This window comes from Portunus trituberculatus, chromosome 38, assembly GCF_017591435.1.
Source record: "Portunus trituberculatus isolate SZX2019 chromosome 38, ASM1759143v1, whole genome shotgun sequence".
In the NCBI taxonomy this organism is placed as follows: domain Eukaryota; kingdom Metazoa; phylum Arthropoda; class Malacostraca; order Decapoda; family Portunidae; genus Portunus; species Portunus trituberculatus.
Window position 1 is genome coordinate 26,224,043 of NC_059292.1, and position 22,500 is coordinate 26,246,542.

The window sequence follows — 22,500 nt, forward strand, 5'->3', positions numbered from 1 at the left end:
GAGGAGAAGGGGGGGATGGGAGAAGGCAGGGAGGAGTGGGCGAGTAAGAAGAAGCGCAAGAGAAGGCTAGTGGTAGAGAGTTAGTACTAAGAAGCTTGAGGGAAGAAGTACTGAGAGAGAGAGAGAGAGAGAGAGAGAGAGAGAGAGAGAGAGAGAGAGAGAGAGAGAGAGAGAGAGAGAGAGAATCGTCCACCTTTATTTGTCACTCCGCACTCGTGAATATGTAAGATATTTGAAGATAGTGGTAAAGTGAACGGGAAAAAATTAAACATAATCTTAATAACGGTAGCAATGAAAGAGGGAACGTTGAATTAAAAATGAACAAAGAAGAGCTCAGTTTATTCCATCCTAAAACGGGAATGAATAAAAGCTTAGGACTGAAGATAATACATTAAAGATAAATATTATGATAAAAATAGTGTAACAGAAAATACATACCAGATTCAATAAAATACATAAAAGAAGATGTTCTAAAATTCCATTACACAAATTCTAAATGTACTCATACATGCATACCTACATAGTGTCTCACCGCAAAAAAAAAAACCTCAATGATATAACTAGTTCACTGCAAAGACGCATAAAATTATTAAGGGATACTTCCACGCGTAGGCCTGATAGCTTCCCACAGCTTGTTCCGCTCTTGTTCTTATGTTTTAAATGACGTCCAACTCCAAAATTAAGAACACATTACAGAAACTAATCCTACACAAACTTACATAATTAAAAAAAAAAAAAAAACTTCCCACCCACATAAAACAAAACAAACAATTACGTAAAACGATAGAAGAAAAAAAAACATGCTTCCAATCACACAAATCAAACAAATCAGTCCCAAACACACAAATCCCAAAACAGCATAAGCAATTACGAACAAAAGATAAAAAACATGATCACACAAATTACCCAAAGGAACACATGATACAAAACAAACACACACATGTCATCAAACAAGCATACAGTACAAACACAAAGCAGAACAAATCACTAAACACTCGATAAACAAACACACATCATAAAAAAAACACTCCTAAACACACACACACACACACACACACACACACACACACACACACACACACACACACACACACACACACACACAGAGCCCCAACAAACAACACTAAGAACCCAATACAAGTTTCCAATAATCACACCTTTCCACCACACTATGCAAACACTTCCCCATTACTACAGACCTTCTGATGCTCCCACACGTCTATCTTCCTAATCTTAGCTGCTCAGATCCTCCGCACGCCCTGATTAGCGCCACCCGCGACACATATATATCAGCCGGAGCACCATCACTGCAGTTTACGATGGTAGTTATAAGTTCCTTTGTGAGTACCGTGCTGAGAAATGAGGTTGAGGGGGAAAGGAGGTGGGTGGGTAGGTAGGTGGTGGATGTGTTGTGTTAGACTGAAGGTGGTGGCAGTTTAGTTTTGGTTAAGTTAAGTTAAATTACGTTTGGTTACATTCGATTTGAAGTTACTGTAATTTTTTTTTAGGTGTTAGTGTATGAAAAGAATGCGGAGTATAGGAAAGTTGGTAATGTGAGGTTAGTTAAAGTTAGATTAGCTTAGGCTCGCTTAAAGTCTAATTAGGTTAAGTTATATTACGTCTGTTTAGGTTAGGTTACGCTTGGTTAGATTAGGTTAGATTAGGTTAAATTAGGTTAGATTAGGTTAGGTTAGGTTAGATTAGGTTAGATTAGGTTAGGTTTGATTTCATTTCGTTTGGTTTATATTGTATTACATTAGGTTACGTTAGGTTGCGTTAGATTTGTCGAGAGAAATGGGAGTATATGAGGAAGTCTGTAGGGTTATATGGTTAGTCTTGCCCTCTTGTCCTCCTTGCCTAGCCTTGCCTCGTACTTATTCTTGGTAGGTTTGAGTGTGTTAATGGGGGATTATAAAGGTGGTGTAGTTGTGGGTGTGGAAGTTGGAGCATATGTGTGTGGGTAGTGGGAGAGGTGTAAGTATTTTTCATTTTTTATTTTTTATCTATTTATTTATTTTTTTTTTTTTTTGTGTGTGTGTGTAGTTCTCTCTCTCTCTCTCTCTCTCTCTCTCTCTCTCTCTCTCTCTCTCTCTCTCTCTCTCTCTCTCTCTCTCTCTGTTTGTCTTACCTAAGTTTTGTTTGGTGTGCAGAAATATCTCACTGCCAACATTTCACCTTATGAAGTCTCCATCAGGGTACCAAGCCAAAAACAATTATGAAAAAGACAACAGAATGAGCACACAAAATTTCGCAACTCCTCTCAGAAAAATAAAAAAATGACAAACCTCCCAGTCATACAAATGAACGTATCAAATTAGCAATTAACAATATGAGAAAAAAAATGTTAAACAATAATAGAAAAAAACATGAAATCCACTAACGAATGGCTTTTTCCTTTCAACTTTCAATTAACACACACACACACACACACACACACACACACACACACACACACACACACACACACACACACACACACAAATGAAGGATTGTCAAGGCCCTTCATAGTTTGGAGGTGAGTCACCCTTTCAATAGGGAGACAAGGAAGAGAAGAAAGAAAGACGGAAGGGGAGAAGTAGAAGGGCCAAGAAAGCGGGCCGGTGGAGAGAAATGAAAGGCAAGGCAAGGGAAGGGAAGAAAGAGAAGGAACATGGAGGGAGTGAGGGGGCAGTCAGAAAATTTATGGTTTACTAAGAATACCTGTTTACCACCATTCTGTCCCTGAAATACTGCCTGACGCAGCGTGTATACTAAGCAAACTGCCCGGAGCGACACGGGAGAGCCTGCATCATGAGTGTTTATTAGTGAGGTTACACTTCTCCAGACTCGATGTGGTTAAATGTTGACAATCTTATTACTCAAGTTCCTGTACGTGACTTACTAGTGTACCACGTTATAAGAGTGAACTACTTATTGTCTCAAACCTTTCACTGTTATTTGCCACTTCCTTACTAAGTTTATTTTCTTTTATTCTTTTCATTCTTGTAGATGTTTATATTAAAGGTGTAGAAAATTGTTTTAGAGCTGTGAATTGTTGCGCGATGCTGTAAAAATATTCAAGTTTGTAGCGAGAGAGACTAAACATGCTGGTATGATAATCTAACATTCAATGCAATCAGAAAAAGAAAAAGTGACAGAATTAGTGAAGAAAAAAGAAAAAAATAAAAAATAAAAGAAAATCAGAAGAAAATATGAAATATTCTAAAAAAGAAAAACGGAAAGCACAGCAAAAAAAGAAAGAGAAAAAAAACAAGAGAGCAAAATAGAATAAAAGAAGAAAACTGATACATGTCAAGTACAAAGAATAAAATTAGGTTAGGAAATGGTAGATTAGGGTTTGGTTAGCAATCGAGAGAGGAACTGGGGGAACGCAGCCCCCCAGCTAGGTTATAAGGTTGGGTTTTCGATAAATCTAATGGACAGAGACATAAACAAAGTGATTCGTTGGCAAATATTTTACCAAAAAATTAGTTTGGTGGCATTTCTTGTTGTTGTTTAAAATGGCATTTTCCCCTTAGACATTTTTAAAAGATTTTCAAAATAATCTAATTTAGTTTTCCCCTCCCGAAAATCCCGTTTTTCCTCGAAGTTCCCAAGGTTGCTGTTCTTGAGGATGGGGTGGGATTCTTTGTGATGGTAGGGAGGAAGGATTTGTAAATATTTCCGATGAAGAAAAAATCTACAGTAAGACGCCCAGTACAAAGAATAAAAAACGATAAAAGAGAAAGCGAGGAAATATATACACAGCACCAGACGCATCATCATTGGCACTGTTTCTTTGGGGAGTTCCACCTCACACACGCTGCAGCGCCGCCACTGCCACTGCCACCGCCACCACCACCACCATTTGCTCCCTCGCTCGTCCTTCACTGCAGCGATTAAATTTTACGTGGCGGGAAGCGTCGGGTCTAATCACAGTTTTTCCTCCGACATCCGACAGCGCTCTTGGAAGGTAAACACAGCGAGGAAATAGCTTAATGCCTCTTCCACTACTTGTACTATTTCCTATTGGGCCACGTCTGGTTGATAAAACTTTATTTTCTCATTATCTTGAAAGATCCTCAGTTCACTAGGCAAGACAGAAACAACACACGCCTTTATTGATCTAGAGGAAAACTAGGAAGGGATTGTGTGGACTGTACGCGATACCAAGAGAGAGAGAGAGAGAGAGAGAGAGAGAGAAATGGGTGATGAGTGTATTGGTATTTATATCATATTTCTCTCTCTCTCTCTCTCTCTCTCTCTCTCTCTCTCTCTCTCTCTCTCTCACTGAACTACACTTAATATCAGCACAAGGGCGTGTTTGAGTTAGATTAACCTTAATCATGCAATGCTCGTACATATACATCCACACACACACTGTTTGTCCTCGGCACGCCCACCACTGCTTTGGCTGAAAGAATAGCGTCACGTACACTGAGTCGCGTCATGGAAACTAAATTGCAGTTTCGAAACATCTCCTGAGCACTCACTTTCCGCACGAGGCTTGTAGTGAGACAGCAGGCAAGCAGGTAGACTTTTGACGTGTAGGTGATTGCCTGACTGATCCCATTGAAAGCGAACAATAGAAGACTTCAAGAGGACTGACTGCTCTGGGAGGTGCTGAGACAATTGTTCTAGTCTGATTCATGTAGAGAATTATCATGAAATTTAGGTACACATTGACTCATTTATCTGGACACACACACACACACACACACACACACACACACACACACACACACACACACGCAGTAATTTCAAGTCTATCAATAACCGCCTAGAAAAAAAATATAAAGCAGAAACCAAAAAGTGTCTGGAAAAATTAACGCACTGAAAAACACGAAAGAGAACTGGCACCTGTACAGCTTCATGTTTCGAGAGGTACTTCGAACGCTCTCTCTCTCTCTCTCTCTCTCTCTCTCTCTCTCTCTCTCTCTCTCTCTCTCTCTCTCATTCTGATCGCAAAGTACAAGAGAGATAATGAGTAAGTCTCTATACAAATCTGCTCTAGTTGGGAATTCAGCCTCTATTCTGATGCAGTGTGGACTTGGCTGGTGGCTCAATGCTCTCTGCTGCTCAATGATTTCACTTTTGTATTCACGGGCGAGTGACACTGCTGACAGGTGATAGCGGTGATAGTTTTACGATTTCATTAGCCAAGTGTCCGCGCCATATCACATCACGGGCCTCATGGACCTATCAGCTAATGCGGTGTGAAATTATAAGCGTTAGGATTAATTAGATACATGAGAGCTATTCAACACCGATCTCTTTATGCATTTATTCTTTTAATTTATAGCAAACTGAAAGCGAAAAACGTAAAACAGACATCCTCATAAATGCAACTTTAATCCCTTCAATACTGGGACACATCTTTACCTTTTGATTTGTGTACGATTAGATCATTTTATTTTAATCTCCCACATAAGTTTCTGAAGCTGTATAAAAGCACCAGATAGTAAGCAGAATATATATGGAAACTCACTGGGTTTATATATTGTTTTCTTCTCCTTAGTGCATACATACCGTTAATATGCATAAAAATGACAAAAACTAATACGAAAAAAAAGAAAATCCCTGTATACAACACACTAGAGAACGACTTTTTCTTTTTTTTTTACATCTTTTATTCTGGCAAACCCAAGTGAAGTGTGGAGGGGCAGAGGCCAAACAATTAGATAAGTTCCCAGAATTCCTCGGCTGCGGAACTTGCCTAATGTCAACATTTCGCTCAAATGGCTGAGCCAAGGAACCGTCATTGCCCGAGCCAGCTAATGGTAAGTCTTATTTGCCTGACAGATTATTGTTCTTGATTTTGCTTTCAGTGTGTGTGTGTGTGTGTGTGTGTGTGTGTGTGTGTGTGTGTGTGTGTGAGAGAGAGAGAGAGAGAGAGAGAGAGAGAGAGAGAGAGAGAGAGAGAGAGAGAGAGAGAGAGAGAGAGAGAGAGAGAGAGAGAGATACTGAGGCGAGAAAGAAAAAAAAGAAAAGAAACACGAGGAAATTCTGAAAGCGAAGAACATTTTAAATTGTAAACTCCGCACGCAATAATTTCAGTCTGATTTGTGTTCTCATTTTGTTTCAGCGTGTAAATATTCCTGCATATTTTCCAATGCCAGTGACGGTAATTAATCACCTGAAAGAACCACATTTGCAATAACAGAGATAATTATCAAACCTTTTATTGCTAGATAGTTATCAGCTGTAGTTTTAAAGACCCTTCTTTTTTTTTTTTTTACTTATCCTTAAAAAGTTCTTTAGTATATAAGAGGCAAAAGTGACTTCGTATTTTAAATTTTTTGCTCTCTCTCTCTCTCTCTCTCTCTCTCTCTCTCTCTCTCTCTCTCTCTCTCTCAATTTGTGTATATATATTTTTCTACGCTCTTCTAAACATTAACTGATGAATCATACCTCATTCCTAAACATCTCTGTGTATCAAGACCAGTCTCTTTTGCATCACCTTCTCTTGTGCGGGAGAAAGCAAGTCGTATTAGGAAGAAAAATCTACAATATACTCTACACATTAATTCCTGGAAGAGTCAATTGGCTTCTTAGAATTGTCTTTCGACCATCATCACCTAAAATCAAGTATTGTTATTGTCATTCTTGTTCTCTTCTGTGTTGTTATTGTTCTTCTCTCTTTTTTCCCTATTGTCTGTCTTTAGTCCTCCAGCACCTCACGCGTCCGTTGATCTCACCAGCGCCTTGTGTCAGCCAGCCGCGCGTCTCTTAAGGGTGCTCAAGGGCGGGGTATGAACGATAAGAGATGGAAGGTAGCCGTTTGTCGATAGTTCTTATTGGATTCTCTCTTCTACGTGTTGTTTGCTTTTCAACTCTTCCTCCTCATTCTATTTCTCCTACGCCTCTTTTTTTCACCACCGTGATTCTGTTCTTTCTCCTTTTGCTCCACCTCTTTCTTTTTTTCATCATTTAGTTTTTCTCCTTATTATTCTACCTTTCTTTCTGCGCCTCCTATTTCTTCCTCTTCCTCTTTCTGACTTTCATGATTCTGTTCCTCGTCTTTTTTGTGCCTCCCCTTCCTTATCTCGATCTTTCTGTTCCCAATAAATCATTTTCATTTTTCATCTCTTAGTTCTACATTTACTTCAAATATTGCACCTCTTCCATTCAATCTTCGCATTTAACCTTCTTTTCATCCCTTTCAATTCTTCTTACTTTTATCTATTTTCTTCTGTACAGTCGTCTTAATCCCTCCTCTACATTGGTGCTGGTATCGGGCGAAAGATACGCAAACACACTCAAAGCTAAATCATATTCCTTTACTTATTGATTTGATCTCTGGTACATTTTTAGAGACAAGAGTGGTTACCTTTCCTTCCTTTTGTACCTGGATTCAGTCGATTACAGAAATCATCATTCAGGTTCTGACGAATACACTTAAATTCCTACAGTCATTCGTCATCTGCTACATAATATCAAAACACGATAAAAGAGTGTGAAGTGCAAGGAGCCAGTAGTCCTGCACGTGCCGGTTCCTCCATAAACCACACATACTTTAAGGCAATATATCACTCCTATCCATAAATTTATCTTATCTTTTAGAGCTCTCACTCTGCACTCAAAAACTGATTCATGGGTCTATTCCAGTCATCCACCTCTCCCGCGTCCTTTCCCTCAACAAACCCGTAGACATTATTGTTGGCGACCACGTGGATACCAAATACAAAGGTACTAAGGATTCCTTGGTACACACATTTGGGGATTTTGACTGTGTTTGTCAGGGAACGTGACTGTCATAACACATGGAGATGGGTTGAGAGGCAGATGTCAATAAACAGACACGTAAGGCAGGTGCTCGAATCGCAATAAACATCAGTGAGTAAACACGAAACCTTATTTACAGAAAAAATGTCTTAACCAAAGCAAAATTTATGTTACTACTTACAGAAAGAGGAAAAAAAAAATGGTGTGGGGTTTTGGAGATGTCCATAGGTAAACAAGTAAGGTGGTAGTGTCTGTGATACGATAACCAATATGATGAAAAGAAAAAATTACCTTGCCTACAACATAATTTGTGTTTTTACTTTTATAAATTAAAGGTAAAAAGCTGTTGGTTCCAATGTTTGATAAATGTAAAAGGTAAGAGCAAAGAACCCAGGTGGTAATATTTCACTTAGCTATATTAATCTCTTTTAACACCATTAGTTTTTTACCTGTTAGTTTATTCTCCCTTACCCATTTGTTTTCCCTCTCCATTCACCTCCTTCATCACAATCTTTTCCCTAAGGAGAGGCGCGTCAAAGCTCAAGAATTCATTTATTTGCTAACTCCAAGAAAAGCTGCGGCAGTTTTTTTTTTCTCGCTTCTTCCGTCCTTCTTCTAAACAGTTTATTTTTTCCCCATTCTTTCGTCCTTAAACTTTCCTTCCCTCCTCTGTGTCTTATCCTTTTCGTCATTCTCCTCTTCACACGCCTCATCTTTCTGACACTCTCTCTAACTTTGGCAGCAATCTTATCCCTGACATGCTCCCCTCCACTCTCTCTCTCTCTCTCTCTCTCTCTCTCTCTCTCTCTCTCTCTCTCTCTCTCTCTCTCTCTCTCTCTCTCTCTCTCTCTCTTTCATGTCACTGGCTTCTCTTCATCAATTTTCTATCAATCACTTTGCTTCTCTGCACCAGTAAGTTGTAAAATGATCGGGAGAGAACTACGACATGACCACTGGGAGGAGGAGAAGGAGAAAAAAAAAGGGAAAAAAAGGAGGACGAGAACGACAACAACAAACAACAAGCAACAGCAAGAACAACAAACAAGGCTACAAAAGAATCAGAAACCAGAACGCGAACATCTATCTACATAAATGAAGTAACCAACAGGAGGAGGAGGAGGAGGAAGAGTAGGAGGAAAGAGGACAAGGAAATGAATGCTTACGAGGAAACAGTTCCAGCGAATGTGGAGTGGCGGCAAATACTCCAGGTCAGGACGCGTCACCTGTTGCTTAGTTAGGTGCTTATCTCACCTGGCGGGCGACGGACGGCCAGGTGTGTGTGTGTGTGTGTGTGTGTGTGTGTGTGTGTGGGGCACGTGGCGTCTGACCTACAAATACCAATACCCTCCTCTCGCCCCCTTAAGTTCCATTCCTCTCCCTATTCCCTCTCCCTCTCTGGCTCGTACTCAGAAACGCATTGCTCTCTCACCACGACTATTTTCAAAGGTTGCAGTGATGATTTCTGGGATTCTCAAGGCTTTTTCCCTCTCAGTAATATAAAACTCTTGTTAATTTGTCGCTATAAACATAAAAAACAATCTTGAAAAATTCGCGTAGCTTTCAACTAGTGCCTTTTGAAAGAAGGGGAGGCACGACAGAAATGTTTTAGAATATGATTTCTCTCTCTCTCTCTCTCTCTCTCTCTCTCTCTCTCTCTCTCTCTCTCTCTCTCTCTCTCTCTCTTTCGTGTGCGTACATACCCGCATTTCTCGATCTCTTCTCCTTCCACTTCTCTCGCTCTACTTCATCAGCCTTATCCAAGCTTCCTGCCGGCTGGGGAGGGTCGTGGCGGCGCTGCCCAGGTGTGGTCACGCTCTGAAAGCAATGAGAAAAAGTGCATTAATCAAATTCTTCTCACTCATTACGGAGAGAGAGAGAGAGAGAGAGAGAGAGAGAGAGAGAGAGAGAGAGAGAGAGAGAGAGAGAGAGAGAGAGAGAGAGAGAGAGAGAGAGAGAATGTTATCATATATGTCTTTCCATCTTCTCTTCACAGACATATATTTTTCTAACTGCTACAACTATTAGTGAATACACATAGGTAGCTTATATGGACGTTAACTTGTGATCAGTGTATATAACTTTCTTTGGTTTTTGCATCGTAGTCACTGCCTCGTCTTTTCTCTTCGGAAACTCACAATTGAATGCACGTCGTTAACCAAAATAAAAATCCTGCTTCAGTACAAAATATCGCTTAACTTAGAGAAAATTCACAACGTAGATATATCGTTGCAAAAAATGGAAAAAGTGTAGCAGTTAGTATTTTAGCTACTGTTCTTTGTTATTTATCCATGGAAACATTGAAAGTGTGAGGGACGTTTATAAAAAAAAAAAAAAAAATCATGAATGTTCCAAAAGCCTGTATAGATGTTCGACTTTGCGTGACTGAAATTTCCATATGCAGTCACAGATGTAATGACTGCACACACACACACACACACACACACACGGTTGGACAGTTTTTGATATGAATGATGTTTTCTCTCTAAAATCTACCTTGTGACTGACAGTTTTCATTCATACTACTATTATTTGTGTGTGTGTGTGTGTGTGTGTGTGTGTGTGTGTGTGTGTGTGTGTGTGTGTGTGTGTGTGTGTGTGTGTGTGTGTGTGTTCACCTCTAAAATGCTTTATACTCGTAAAAGAAATACTGCATAAAACTTACTATATAGACAATTGATAGTGTTTCTCTCTCTCTCTCTCTCTCTCTCTCTCTCTCTCTCTCTCTCTCTCTCTCTCTCTCTCTCTCTCTCTCTCTGAAAATAAATCCCTGTGTCTCTTGAACAAACCCACATCACTCATCTTAACATAAAAAATCACCAACACAGCGACACTTTTTCTGAAGGAGCTCTTTTATCACTCTTTCCTCCCTACAAAGTGTACCATACATAGCCCGTGACACTACACTTCTTTACATATTTGTGGCTGCTAACCATAAGAACACGACTATTCAGCTCTTTTTTGTTACATGTACTTATTTCTTTCCTTGGACAAGATTTTCTATGAATTGTTTACAGTTACCTGGAGAACAGCTAGGCAGGAAGAGAGAGAGAGAGAGAGAGAGAGAGAGAGAGAGAGAGAGAGAGAGAGAGAGAGAGAGAGAGAGAGAGAGAGGTGTTACTATTATTAAACCAGCTGGTAATGACTTCTTACTCTATTAGTGACTCATCTCTCTCTCTCTCTCTCTCTCTCTCTCTCTCTCTCTCTCTCTAAACAGGAAATACCATATGCTAATGATTTATGTCTATTTATTTTTCTTATTTTGGACACAAGCAGAAGCAACAACAACAGTGGCAGAAGCAGCAGCAGTAATGGTAGTAGTAGTGATAGTAATAATAGTAGTAGTAGTAGTAGTAGTAGTAGTAGTAGTAGTAGTAGTAGCAGCAGTAGGGGCAGCAGGTACAGGAATAGCAGCTGCGTAAATAGAAGGAACGGCAACAACAGCAGGAGAAGCAGAAATAGCAGCGGGCGTAGTACAAATAGATGGTGGTGGTGGTAGTGGTGGTGGTGGTGGTGGTGGTGGTGGTGGTGGTGGTGGAGTTGATGTGTTTTATGGTTTGTTTTTGCTGTTGGTTTATTGTTATTGTTATGCGTATTGGTGGTGGTGGTGGTGGTGGTGGTGGTGGTAATAGTAGTAGCAGTAGTATTGGTAGCAGCAATAGCAGCAGCAGCAGTAGTAGTAGTAGTAGTAGTAGTAAGTAGTAGTACTAGTAGCACCAACAGCAGTAACAATAGTAGTAGTAGTAGTAGTAGTAGTAGTAGTAGTAGTAGTAATGGACCTTTCGTAAATTCCTTGATAACAACACAATTACAACTAACAGTAATCACACCCAAGACACACAAACCAATTACAAGTCACTAATTAATCCTTCCTCAGCACACGAACCTTCCAACCTTTCTTCTTTCCTTCAGTAACTCCCTTATTTCATCAAGAATTTTCTACAGTACACCCTTTCAACTCTCCCTCCTTCTTCATCACACCTCCCTTGCATCACTACCACCACCACCACCACCACAATTATCATGTACTGTACCTCATTGTCATCTCACTACACTTATCCTCTAAAGCACACTTCACTCACCAACCCTATTCATCACCAATTTCCTTCTATACATCTTACGCATCACCATTACAAATCTCTCTGAACCATCAATATCACCACCACAACAATTATCGTCTCTCGCATCACCTTCCACTTAATACCTCGCTTTCCCTTCATCAGGCAGCTGCTGGTGAAGGAAGATGAGTCACACAAGCCAGCTAAGCTCTTCTTTCTTCCTTTCCCAATGAGCAAATCCTGAACGTGACTGAAAGGAATCTTACCTAATTTTTCCCGGTACGCTTGTGGCTGTTGGAGTACTAGGAGCAGGGAGGGGAAAGGGAGGTAAAGGAGGAGATAGGAAGGGGAAGGGAGTTGGTATGCTAATGAAGGCTAAGGAGAAGGAAAGGGGAGTTGGGAAGGGGTTAAAAGCACTAAAGAGGGAAAATAAAGGGGAGGAACAGGAAGGAGAATGGGTATGAGGAGGAGGTTGAGAGTCATAAGGCTAGATAACTCTCATTCTAGAAGCAGGAGAGGAGAGAGAGAGAGAGAGAGATAGGAGGTAGAAACAAAGGACTGGATAAAAAAAAGGAAGATCTGAGAAATAAATAGGTAAAATGGAAGAGGAAGATAGAACGGAGGATAAACAGAGAGAAAGTGGGGTTAGAGGAGGGAAAAAGATATCTAGAAATGTAGATAAGAAGCAAGGATACGAAAACAGGAATATAACAAAGACAAAAAAAAAATAAAATAAGGAGAAATACTGGACAAAAAATGTGGAAATGGAAAAAAGATCAAGTGTACGCTGAAGTAGACGACGAGGAGGTGAAGAGGTGCGTGCAGTGTACCGGGTGGGGGGAGAGTGAAAGAGAGGGTGGGGGCTGGAGGAGGAGGCGGTGGGGCATAGTGGGGGCGTCCAGGGTAGTTCCCCCAACCTTGGCACGGCGGCGGCGTCACTGGGGGGATCTAGTGCCAGTGCCAGAGCAAAGACTTAGTTGGCACTGTCTGGCGTCAACCTCCCACCTTAACACCTCTCTCTCTCTCTCTCTCTCTCTCTCTCTCTCTCTCTCTCTCTCTCTCTCTCTCTCTCTCTCTCTCTCTCTCTCTCTCTCTCTCTCTCTCTCTCTCTCTCTCTCTCTCATTTATATTCTATGTTACGCCTCTATATCTTACACATGACTCATCACCACACCTCCTCCACCACCTCCTACTCTTGCTCCTCCCTATTCCTCCCTTCTCGTACCTTCTTATTCACCTCCCCCTTGTCTCCCTTACTGCCTTCCCCTTCACTGCAGCCGCCTCAATGCTTCCCCGTCTCCTCCTCCCCCACACTGTACCCTGGCGCCCCTCCCTCCCACGCCTTGGCCACCTCAACCCTCGTGTCTCCCAACCTCCCAGGGCACGGCTTACCCCACTCAGTCTTGTGTCAGAGGTGTCCGGCACTGTGCCACTCTCAGAGCCACGCTGAAAACACGCTGTCTCTACACCGCCCTCTTATCTCCGTTAGTTCCCGTCTGTCTATCTCTGTTTTATCTATCCCCAAGTGACGCGCGAGTGAGAGATAGTATAAGAGGTTTACTTAGTGCCCCAATAGTCTTTCTGTCTGCCTGTCTACCTTGAATCTTCAGCGTCTTAAGGGTGAGTACGTGTGTAAGCCGCAGTCTCCAGCCGGTGTTCATGTGTGACCTACTCACTTCCCAGCACAACCGTACATATTTAGAGCGACTTTACGTCATATCAATCTGCTATAGGGGAAGTGAAGGCGGCTGTAGGCTGATAATTTTGAGGTATTTTCCTGCAAGAGGGGATAAAGAAAGTGAATGTAAACTAGATAAGAAATTAAATAGAGATGTAGAATGGAAAATGAGGAGAAAGGGAGGAGTAAAAAGGTGGTTAATTTGGAAGAGGGATGGAAAGGATGTTAATTATTTTTTTCTCTTTCTCTTTTCCTCTTTCGTTTGTATCTTCCATTTATTTTTTTTTTTGTTTTTTCAGCTCGTGTAGTAGAAAACCTTAATGTTAAATGGAAAATAGTTACCATCGTCTTGCTTATACACCAGACCCTCACGACATGTATATTACCAGCAAAACAATTCTATTCTTATCGTATCTCTTGCTGGCAAAAAGAAAAAAAAAAAATACATGAAAAATACAGACGGTTTTCATTGTTTATTTTTTTTCTTACGGAGTGATAATCCAGAAAGTGTCATATAAAAAAAAAACATTATCTTTATTGGCATCTCAAACGCAAATTTACTTGATAAATGATGCAGTGAGTGTTTCTTTTATTTTATCTACCACTCCCTCACTTTTACTAATGGTGACGGAAGGAATTGGAAAAGGGAAAGTGATGGGTAGGAGATTAGGAAGGAAAAAAAAAGTACCGGAAGGGAATTAGAAACGGGAGAGTGATGGGGGAGATGATTAAACAGAGAAAATAAGTCAAGGTTAGCATAGGGAAGAGGGGACGAGGGAAATTTAGAGCAGATTGATGAGGGAGGAAAGTCAAAGGTAAACATGAATGAGAGGGAGGGAAGGTATCAAGGGAAAAAAAATGAAAGATACATTGTAGGTTCAAATAAAGGAGAGAGGAAAAAGAGAAATTTAGAGAAAATAAAGAAAATCAGTAAAATCAAAGGTACTGGAAGGAGAGGAAAGTATAGACGGAGAGTAGAATGAAGGAGGGATAAGAAAGAAGCTATAAGAAAATCAGAGAAGACAAGAGAACTTTAAATAAATGGAAAAGAGAGAAAAAAACGGAAAAGAAAAAGTTAGCGGTAAGAAAAATAAATGAAATAGAAACGATACTGTATAGATAAAAAAAAGAAAAAAGAAAATAAATATCACAAAAGAAGGAAGACATGGGAAAGGAGAGAAATGGGAGGAACAAATTGAGGAAAAGTAGGAAATGGAAAAAAATATAGACAAAAAGGGTGAGGAGTGAGAGAGTCATCTGTCTAAGGAGGGAAAGTGAAGGAAGACTAATGCGAAAGTTGGAAATAAGGGAAGAGAGAGAGAGAGAGAGAGAGAGAGAGAGAGAGAGAGAGAGAGAGAGAGAGAGAGAGAGAGAGAGAGAGAGAGAGAGAGAGAGAGAGAGAGAGAGAGAGAGAGAGAGAGAGAGAGAGAAACAGACAGGCAAGTAGACAGTCAGAAAGGCAGGACACAAACATAAATAAAACAAGAGAAAAAGAAAAAAAAAGAAAAACTCAAGCATAAAGAAAACGAAAAATAAGAAAAAAAAAAAAAACTAAGACGAAGCATAACCTTAAACAAACCAGAAAAAAACTAAGAACATGAACAATAAACTGAAAAAAAGGATAAAAGGGAAAGACACACACAGAGGAAGAAGAGGAGGAGGAGGAGGAGGAGGAGGAGGAGTATGAATAATAAAGCACATATACAGACGAGGAAGGAAATAAAACAGGGACACAGTAAAGAGAGTGTTGACCCCAAAACTACAATGTAAACACAGACGAGGGCAAATCGGTGCTGCCAAGACCCAAAGGACAAGGAAAGTAAGCACATGTGAAGAGTACTTAGGAGTGTCTACCTGTGGAGTACTTAGGAGTGTCTACCTGTGGAGTACTTAGGAGTGTCTACCTGTGGAGTACTTAGGAGTGTCTACCTGTGGAGTACTTAGGAGTGTCTACCTTTGGAGTACTTAGGAGTGTCTACCTGTGGGGAGACTAATTAATGGCTGAGGTGATTGGTGTTGTCTTTTATTATTGTTGTTCTTGTTATTGTTGATTGTTTGTATGTTTTGTTTATTTCTATGCTGTTGTTGTTGTTCATGTTGTCATTATTTCTGTTATTGTCGTTGTTATTATTTTTCATGTTGTCATTATTTTTCCTCTATTTCATTATTATTATTAGTAGTAGTAGTAATAGTACTATCATTATTATTATTAGTAGTAGTAGTAGTAGTGTGTGTGTGTGTGTAATTCACCTCGGCCGTCTGCTGGTCACCCAACCAGTCTTCCCCATTACGGAGCGAGCTCAGAGCTCATAGACCGATCTTCGGGTAGGACTGAGACCACAACACACTCCACACACCGGGAAAGCGAGGCCACAACCCCTCGAGTTACATCCCGTACCTATTTACTGCTAGGTGAACAGGGGCCACACATTAAGAGGCTTGCCCATTTGCCTCGCCGCGCCGGGACTCGAACCCGGCCCTCTCGATTGTGAGTCGAGCGTGCTAACCACTACACTACGCGGTGTGTGTGTGTGTGTGTGTGTGTGTGTGTGTGTGTGTGTGTGTGTGTTCACTGTTTGATCTGCTGCAGTCTCTGACGAGACAGCCAGACGTTACCCTACGGAACGAGCTCATTATTTCCGATCTTCGGATAGGCCTGAGACCAGGCACACACCACACACCGGGACAACAAGGTCACAACTCCTCGATTTACATCCCGTACCTACTCACTGCTAGGTGAACAGGGGCTACATGTGAAAGGAGACACACCCAAATATCTCCACCCGGCCGGGGAATTGAACCCCGGTCCTTTGGCTTGTTAAGCCAGCGCTCTAACCACTGAGCTACCGGGCGTGTGTGTGTGTGTGTGTGTGTGTGTGTGTGTGTAGGTTAATGAGGTTCATCTCCCAGTTATGATGCGAGATTGCTTCCATTATTAAGAGAGAGAGAGAGAGAGAGAGAGAGAGAGAGAGAGAGAGAGAGAGAGAGAGAGAGAGAGAGAGAGAGAGAGAGAATGCAGAGAAGTGACCCTGCCTCCACAAAAATAAACTTCAGATTGTCTCTTTCTCACTCCCTTACCTACCTCTGCATGCCTCACCTCTGTTACCTTCCTCCTCCTCCTCCTCCTCCTCCTCCTCCTCCTCCTCCTCCTCCTCCTCCTTCTCCACCTTTTCCCTCCCTTCCATATCTTAACTAATTCTTCATATCTTCACATCTTTCACTGTCTTATACTAAATTCCAACAAGGTGTATTGAGAAACATTTTAATTTTCAAGGATTTATGATTCTTGTGATGGTTCAACAAAGGCAACAGCCGTGAAAGCCCCACTAATTATCTATTCAGTTTTTCAAGATTTTTTTTTCTTAGAGATATAAAGAATGTGAAATCAGATTATTTATTTTTAAGTGGTAGAAATTAGTGATATTTAGGAATAGCACAGTTTCAGGGATAAAATAGTCACCTAGTTATCTATTTTACAACTGACGAATCATCTGTTAGAGAGAAAGAGCTTAAAGAATATGAAATCACATTAAGCAGTTCCATGTACTAAAAGATAGACAGAATTAAACATAGCATACGTTTAAGAATAGCTTCGTACAGAGTAAAGAGAACTGCAGCTAATTTAAAACATAAGAATAGGAGAAAAATAAGACAAGGCGCAAGAAACCATCTGGCACACATGCCACTCACTGTTTTTTGTTCTTACCTTGCATTTCTTACTGAATATTCTTTTTTTCATGTTTTTTCCAGCGCAGATACTGAGAAACGCTCCGTGTAAACATGATATAGAAAAGGAAGAGAGAGAGAGAGAGAGAGAGAGAGAGAGAGAGAGAGAGAGAGAGAGAGAGAGAGAGAGAGAGAGAGAGAGAGAGAGAGAGAGAGAGAGAGAGAGAGAGAGAGAGAATAAAAGAAAAGAAACAGGAGAACGAGGGGAGTTGGAAAATTGAAAGGAGAAACAAGTGATATGAAATGTATTGAAAGAAATGCAAGAGAGAGAGAGAGAGAGAGAGAGAGAGAGAGAGAGAGAGAGAGAGAGAGAGAGAGAGAGAGAGAGAGAGAGAGAGAGAGACCATACCATCCCTACCACCACCACCACTACCATTAGTCACGTAAAGATAACAGTTTCAGATATGAACAAAAAAAAGAGCAAGGAAGGAACACAAAGGCGGAGAGAGTGCAAAGATACACACAAACACATAAAACGAATACAGGGACACCTCAATCACTTCACCTCCGTAAATGAACACATGGAAAGCACGAAAAATGGAAACGTTTGAAGGAAAAACTGACAGCATTAATAAGTTTCAACACGAGATACTAAAGGGAATGCTAAACTCTGCTGGCCGCTGCACTGGTATTGTTGCTTCTCCGTCCAGACACACACACACACACACACAGATATATATATAGATTTACTTTCCTTATTTTTCAGCCGCGAATATTGGAAGGCCGTGGAATTCTCGTAACGTGTGACGGGTATTGAAATCGAGTTGGTTTGGCGAGGCTGGCGATTACAGAATGATGTGTTGTTAATTAATTCACTAACTATGGCCTATCTTCTAATACTGTTACTCTCTCTCTCTCTCTCTCTCTCTCTCTCTCTCTCTCTCTCTCTCTCTCTCTCTCTCTCACTACATCTTGGCCCAAAACAACAGAACATTGATGAAGGAACGCATGAGAGAGAGAGAGAGAGAGAGAGAGAGAGAGAGAGAGAGAGAGAGAGAGAGAGAGAGAGAGAGAGAGAGAGAATTTATGGAGTGAGAATTTACGCAGTTTTCACTCACTTTCATTTTGCTCTCCTAGAAGTATACGCAAGTCGACTCTCTCTCTCTCTCTCTCTCTCTCTCTCTCTCTCTCTCTCTCTCTCTGTCAGACACTTCGGCTTTCATGCCCCATAACTTTCCACTACATACTGCCTGGTCGTTTATTTTCAAAGCTTCTGGTTATTTTCTTCACCTGTAATAGCCCTTACACACACACACACACACACACACACACACACACACACACACACACACACACACACACAAGCCTGAACTTCGATCCCTTATCTTCCATCTCCTGACTCCTCCCTAAAGCTACAAGGCACATTACTAGCTCATCTCATCACAGGGCAGAGAAGTGTGTGGTTTGGAGATTCCCTTACGTCAATACATACATATATACATAAGTTCATACATGCATACATACATACACATTCCGGCTTTTGCTCTTTCCATAGGTCAAAGCTCCCAGAACACACACACACACACACACACACACACACACACACACACACACACACACACACACACACACACCATTAGCAATCCATAAACATTCATAGTTTAAATAAATCTACCTTAAGCATGTCACTAAATTCACACACAAGGAGAGAAGGAGGCAGGGAAAGAAGGAAGGATGGAGAGAGAGAGGGAGAGGAGAGGAGAATGTGAAGAAAAGTGCATTGAAGAGAGAGAGAGAGAGAGAGAGAGAGAGAGAGAGAGAGAGAGAGAGAGAGAGAGAGAGAGAGAGAGAGAGAGAGAGAGAGAGAGAGAGAGGAAAGCAGTCCATCTGTATTACAACGTGTGTGTGTGTGTGTGTGTGTGTGTGTGTGTGTGTGTGTGTGTGTGTGTGTGTGTGTGTGTGTGTGTGTGTGTGTGTGTGTGTGTGTGTGTGTGTGTGTGTGGTCCTCCTCGTGGTCGCCACATATAAATAAACTTGAGGACTGACGGACTTCCTTGAATCCATACACGCGGAAGTCATCTTTATCGAGAGGAGACTGACTCAAGCGTCTTTATCCCCATCATTACCATCAACACCACCATCATCACCCTCCTCATCTTCCTTCACTTCGTCATTATCACTCACAGAACATATCAGACACAAAAAACAACAAAAACTACATCAATTATTACTTTTCATGGTATACCTGAAGCAAAGAAAACAGTCGTTCTAATATTAATACTATCTTTAATACACCCACCTCCGGTCACACTGAGAGTCTCCCACACACTCCCATTGTCTCGGTCTTTCTCTACTGCCAACTCTAACGTTTATATTGGCTACAAATTGACGAATCTTTTCTTTCATTTATTTTCTGTCTTTATTGTCGATGATTATAAAAACTTCATTGATTTTACTGTTGTAATGTGTTGCATATCGGAGCAAAAGTTAATTCTGAACCTGTTACGTGTCGGCGATTGTGCACACAGGGGGGGGGAACACTAATTCTACGGCAGTTTCCTCCTCCTCGTCCTAAGCTTAAGGGATTGGCTCAAGATGCGGCTCTAATGCTACCTAATGAGCCGTTGGGAATGTTCCGCGGTGAATGTGGCCAAGGTACATAGCTGAGGGTCTCTGCACGACACACTGGACTTGTCTCGTTTGTCAATGATTGTGTGGCATTTGTGTGTAGCATGTTCGACTTGTATACCAACCATCAGCAGGTACTGTAGCTTTGTGTACTTGCTTTTTTTGTAGTTTGTTCCTGCCTCCACGGGACTTGTACTATCAATCACTACTTGTATTGAAGATAAAACAAGGATGAAGAGAATGATGGACCAGAGAAATTATTATGTTCTTTCTTGTCACTTATTCATTCTATTAATCACTAGCCACTTTTCAAATGAGTGAGGGAAATGGTGGAGCAGAGAAATGACTATGTTCTTGAATCATCTACTGTTAGCTGAGTTACTTATGTATGGTACAAGTGATCGCCCTTGCTGGCAGACAAGTGAAGCTGTCAATTAAATGATGGGGCAGAAGAAATGGCCATGTTCTTTAATTATTATTACCACAATTGGTCTCCATTGACTCGTATTCATTAATTATCTATTCCCTTTCTCTGCTCATTAAAAAAAGTCGCATCAGTAATAACAACCAACGACCATTAAGGTGTGTTTTTTCTTCTTTTCCTTATGTAAGTGGCATTTTCTGATTAGATTTTCATTTCCTGGTGCTCAAGAATCACAATGATACTAATAATTAACCGATCATAATGGCCAGCTAAAGAATACCACTATTGGTTTGTCCTGCACAGTCTTCCATTTCAGTGCCACAAATATTTCCAAAGGAAGAATCTGTCCAACATGTCATACCGTGTCTCTCAGCTTTTAGAGTCTGTGATGTGTGGGGATGGGTTTAGTAATATATTGTAGAGTAATAATAATAAAAAGGAAATACTTATGAAAAAATCAAATTGATTATAACAGTGATTGGGCGCGGATACTGAGAGTTAACTTGGCCAAAATACATCGTTATGTATATGTGGTATGTGTTTTTGCCCGTGTTTTGATTGAGCATGCTGAGAAAAGTATGCAAATAAATACTCAATACTTTTTTTCGTTCATGAAGTTGTGCAAATAACATTTTTTCAACATCTATATAGAGCATTAAATAATAATGTAAAAACGAAAATACTGAGTGGAACTTGAAGACAGAAACAGTCATAAGACAGTGATGAAAAGAGTTAAACCTACCCTAAGTATACACCTTTGTGTATAATGCGTGCACTTGCTTTGATTATGTAGTCCGTAGAAGAATAGTCAGTTAAGCACACACGTGATTTCTTTTTGTCAAAATATGAATCTCTATTGACTCAAACTATCATTCACTATTCAAACTAGCATTCAACATTTCCTTGGCGCGCTATACGACTTCACACACGAGCTGCTCCATGCAGGCGTCTGAGCTAAACACTGATCCTCACACGCAGCGCTGTTAAGCACGCTTTTGATGGATCACTCGAGCTTCGCACGGCACAAGAACGGTATAGAGTCGCGGGTAAATTCAGCGAAGATAATTGCGGCACAAACACTACAAATTAATTAAGCAGGTAAAGTGGTGTTGTGACTGGCGCTGCTAATACGGCTTATCACACTCACGGGAGAGAGAAACCTACATATGTGCCAACTTGAAACCAGAGAATCATCTTCAGCATCATGTGGCAAAACGAACCGTGATGCGAGACTTTGTGGTGATGGAAAATACGCTTATCACTGAAAAAGACCTGAATTGGGGATGTCTCAGGTTAAATTTAAAAGAAAACAAGTGGAACAATTAGACATGGGTTGTACATAAGGAGCATACGATAGAGGGGACATTATAGCATAACAACCATCATAATGGAATAATGGGAAGAGAAGTTATTATTTTTTTCAAAGGAAAACAAATAGGCATAGATTGGACGATAGATAGGATGATATAGCCCAATAATCGCATAATAGGGATGGAAAAAAAAAGCAAGGTTGACAGAAAACAAGAGAAAGGGATAAATTCAGCTAAAAGGAAAACAGTTGGAATATGATCTGGACACAGCAGGCATGGAACAGACAAGAAACAAACGATAATGACATGATAAGCTGATAAGAAAAACAGGCTAGGTATATGGCATTAGATGAAGAGACGCTAAGTAACCTGTGATAGACGGAAAAAAGAGGAGAAAGTTAAGAAAAAAAGTTCACACAAAACTAAAACCATTAAGGCTGACATTTATGCTCTAATATAATACTGAGGTTAATAGCTAAAAACAGTAAACATATACCCATAAAGATTAACATGACAAACATTCTTTCCCGGGCAGTGTTCTAACTTAAAGAGACCAATGATAAATAATTGCACTGAAAATCTAGATGCTTTAGCTTTACCCAGCCATGCATCCTTTATTTCGTGTTGTGGCGGCGATCAAACACGGGTCACTAGTGTTGTATTATTATTGCCTCGGTCTCAACCCTCATTAGGCCTTTCATGGCGCATGTAAAAAGTGTAATTACTTGTCTGCGTCACGTGCTCCTAATGTGCGAGGCGGTAAATATTTATAAGCCGAACGTTTGTATGTCCGTCTGTCTGTCTGTCTTTCTGGTTACGTCTGTCTCTCTTTGGGTTTACATATTTGTTTACTGTGTCCTGTCAGTAAGTGGTCGGTCTCTCTCTCTCTCTCTCTCTCTCTCTCTCTCTCTCTCTCTCACACACAAGAAAAAGTCTTATTCATTAGATTACGATAAGGTTGTAAGTAAGAAAAAAAAACGAATTAGAAAGAGTGAAAAAATTTATGGAGAGAAAAATTAGGAGAAGAGGAAGGTT

At 40.6% G+C, this 22,500-nt stretch overlaps 2 protein-coding genes and 1 non-coding gene across 9 annotated transcripts in view; 1 reads left to right on the plus strand and 2 right to left on the minus strand.

Annotated features, from left to right (window-relative positions):
- LOC123515189 (homeobox-leucine zipper protein HOX21-like) overlaps positions 1–22,500 on the minus strand; it is a 244,689-nt gene that overhangs the window by 67,515 nt on the left and 154,674 nt on the right. The window contains exon 3 of the mRNA XM_045273712.1: positions 9,405–9,519. Coding sequence (XP_045129647.1) covers positions 9,405–9,410 — 6 coding nt within the window. The 5' untranslated portion in view covers positions 9,411–9,519. The remainder of the gene's footprint in view (positions 1–9,404; positions 9,520–22,500) is intronic.
- The window catches only part of LOC123515187 (TWiK family of potassium channels protein 18-like), a 152,741-nt gene continuing 143,110 nt past the window's right edge, over positions 12,870–22,500 (plus strand). For 3 of the 7 annotated variants that reach the window (XM_045273702.1, XM_045273706.1, XM_045273704.1), the window contains exon 1: positions 12,870–13,379. The gene's annotated coding sequence lies outside the window, so the exon portion shown is untranslated. The remainder of the gene's footprint in view (positions 13,380–22,500) is intronic. The other 4 variants (XM_045273707.1, XM_045273708.1, XM_045273710.1 and 1 more) reach the window with 4 other exon arrangements.
- On the minus strand, positions 16,217–16,290 carry Trnav-aac. The gene has a single exon. It is a non-coding gene; the product is annotated as a tRNA-Val (tRNA).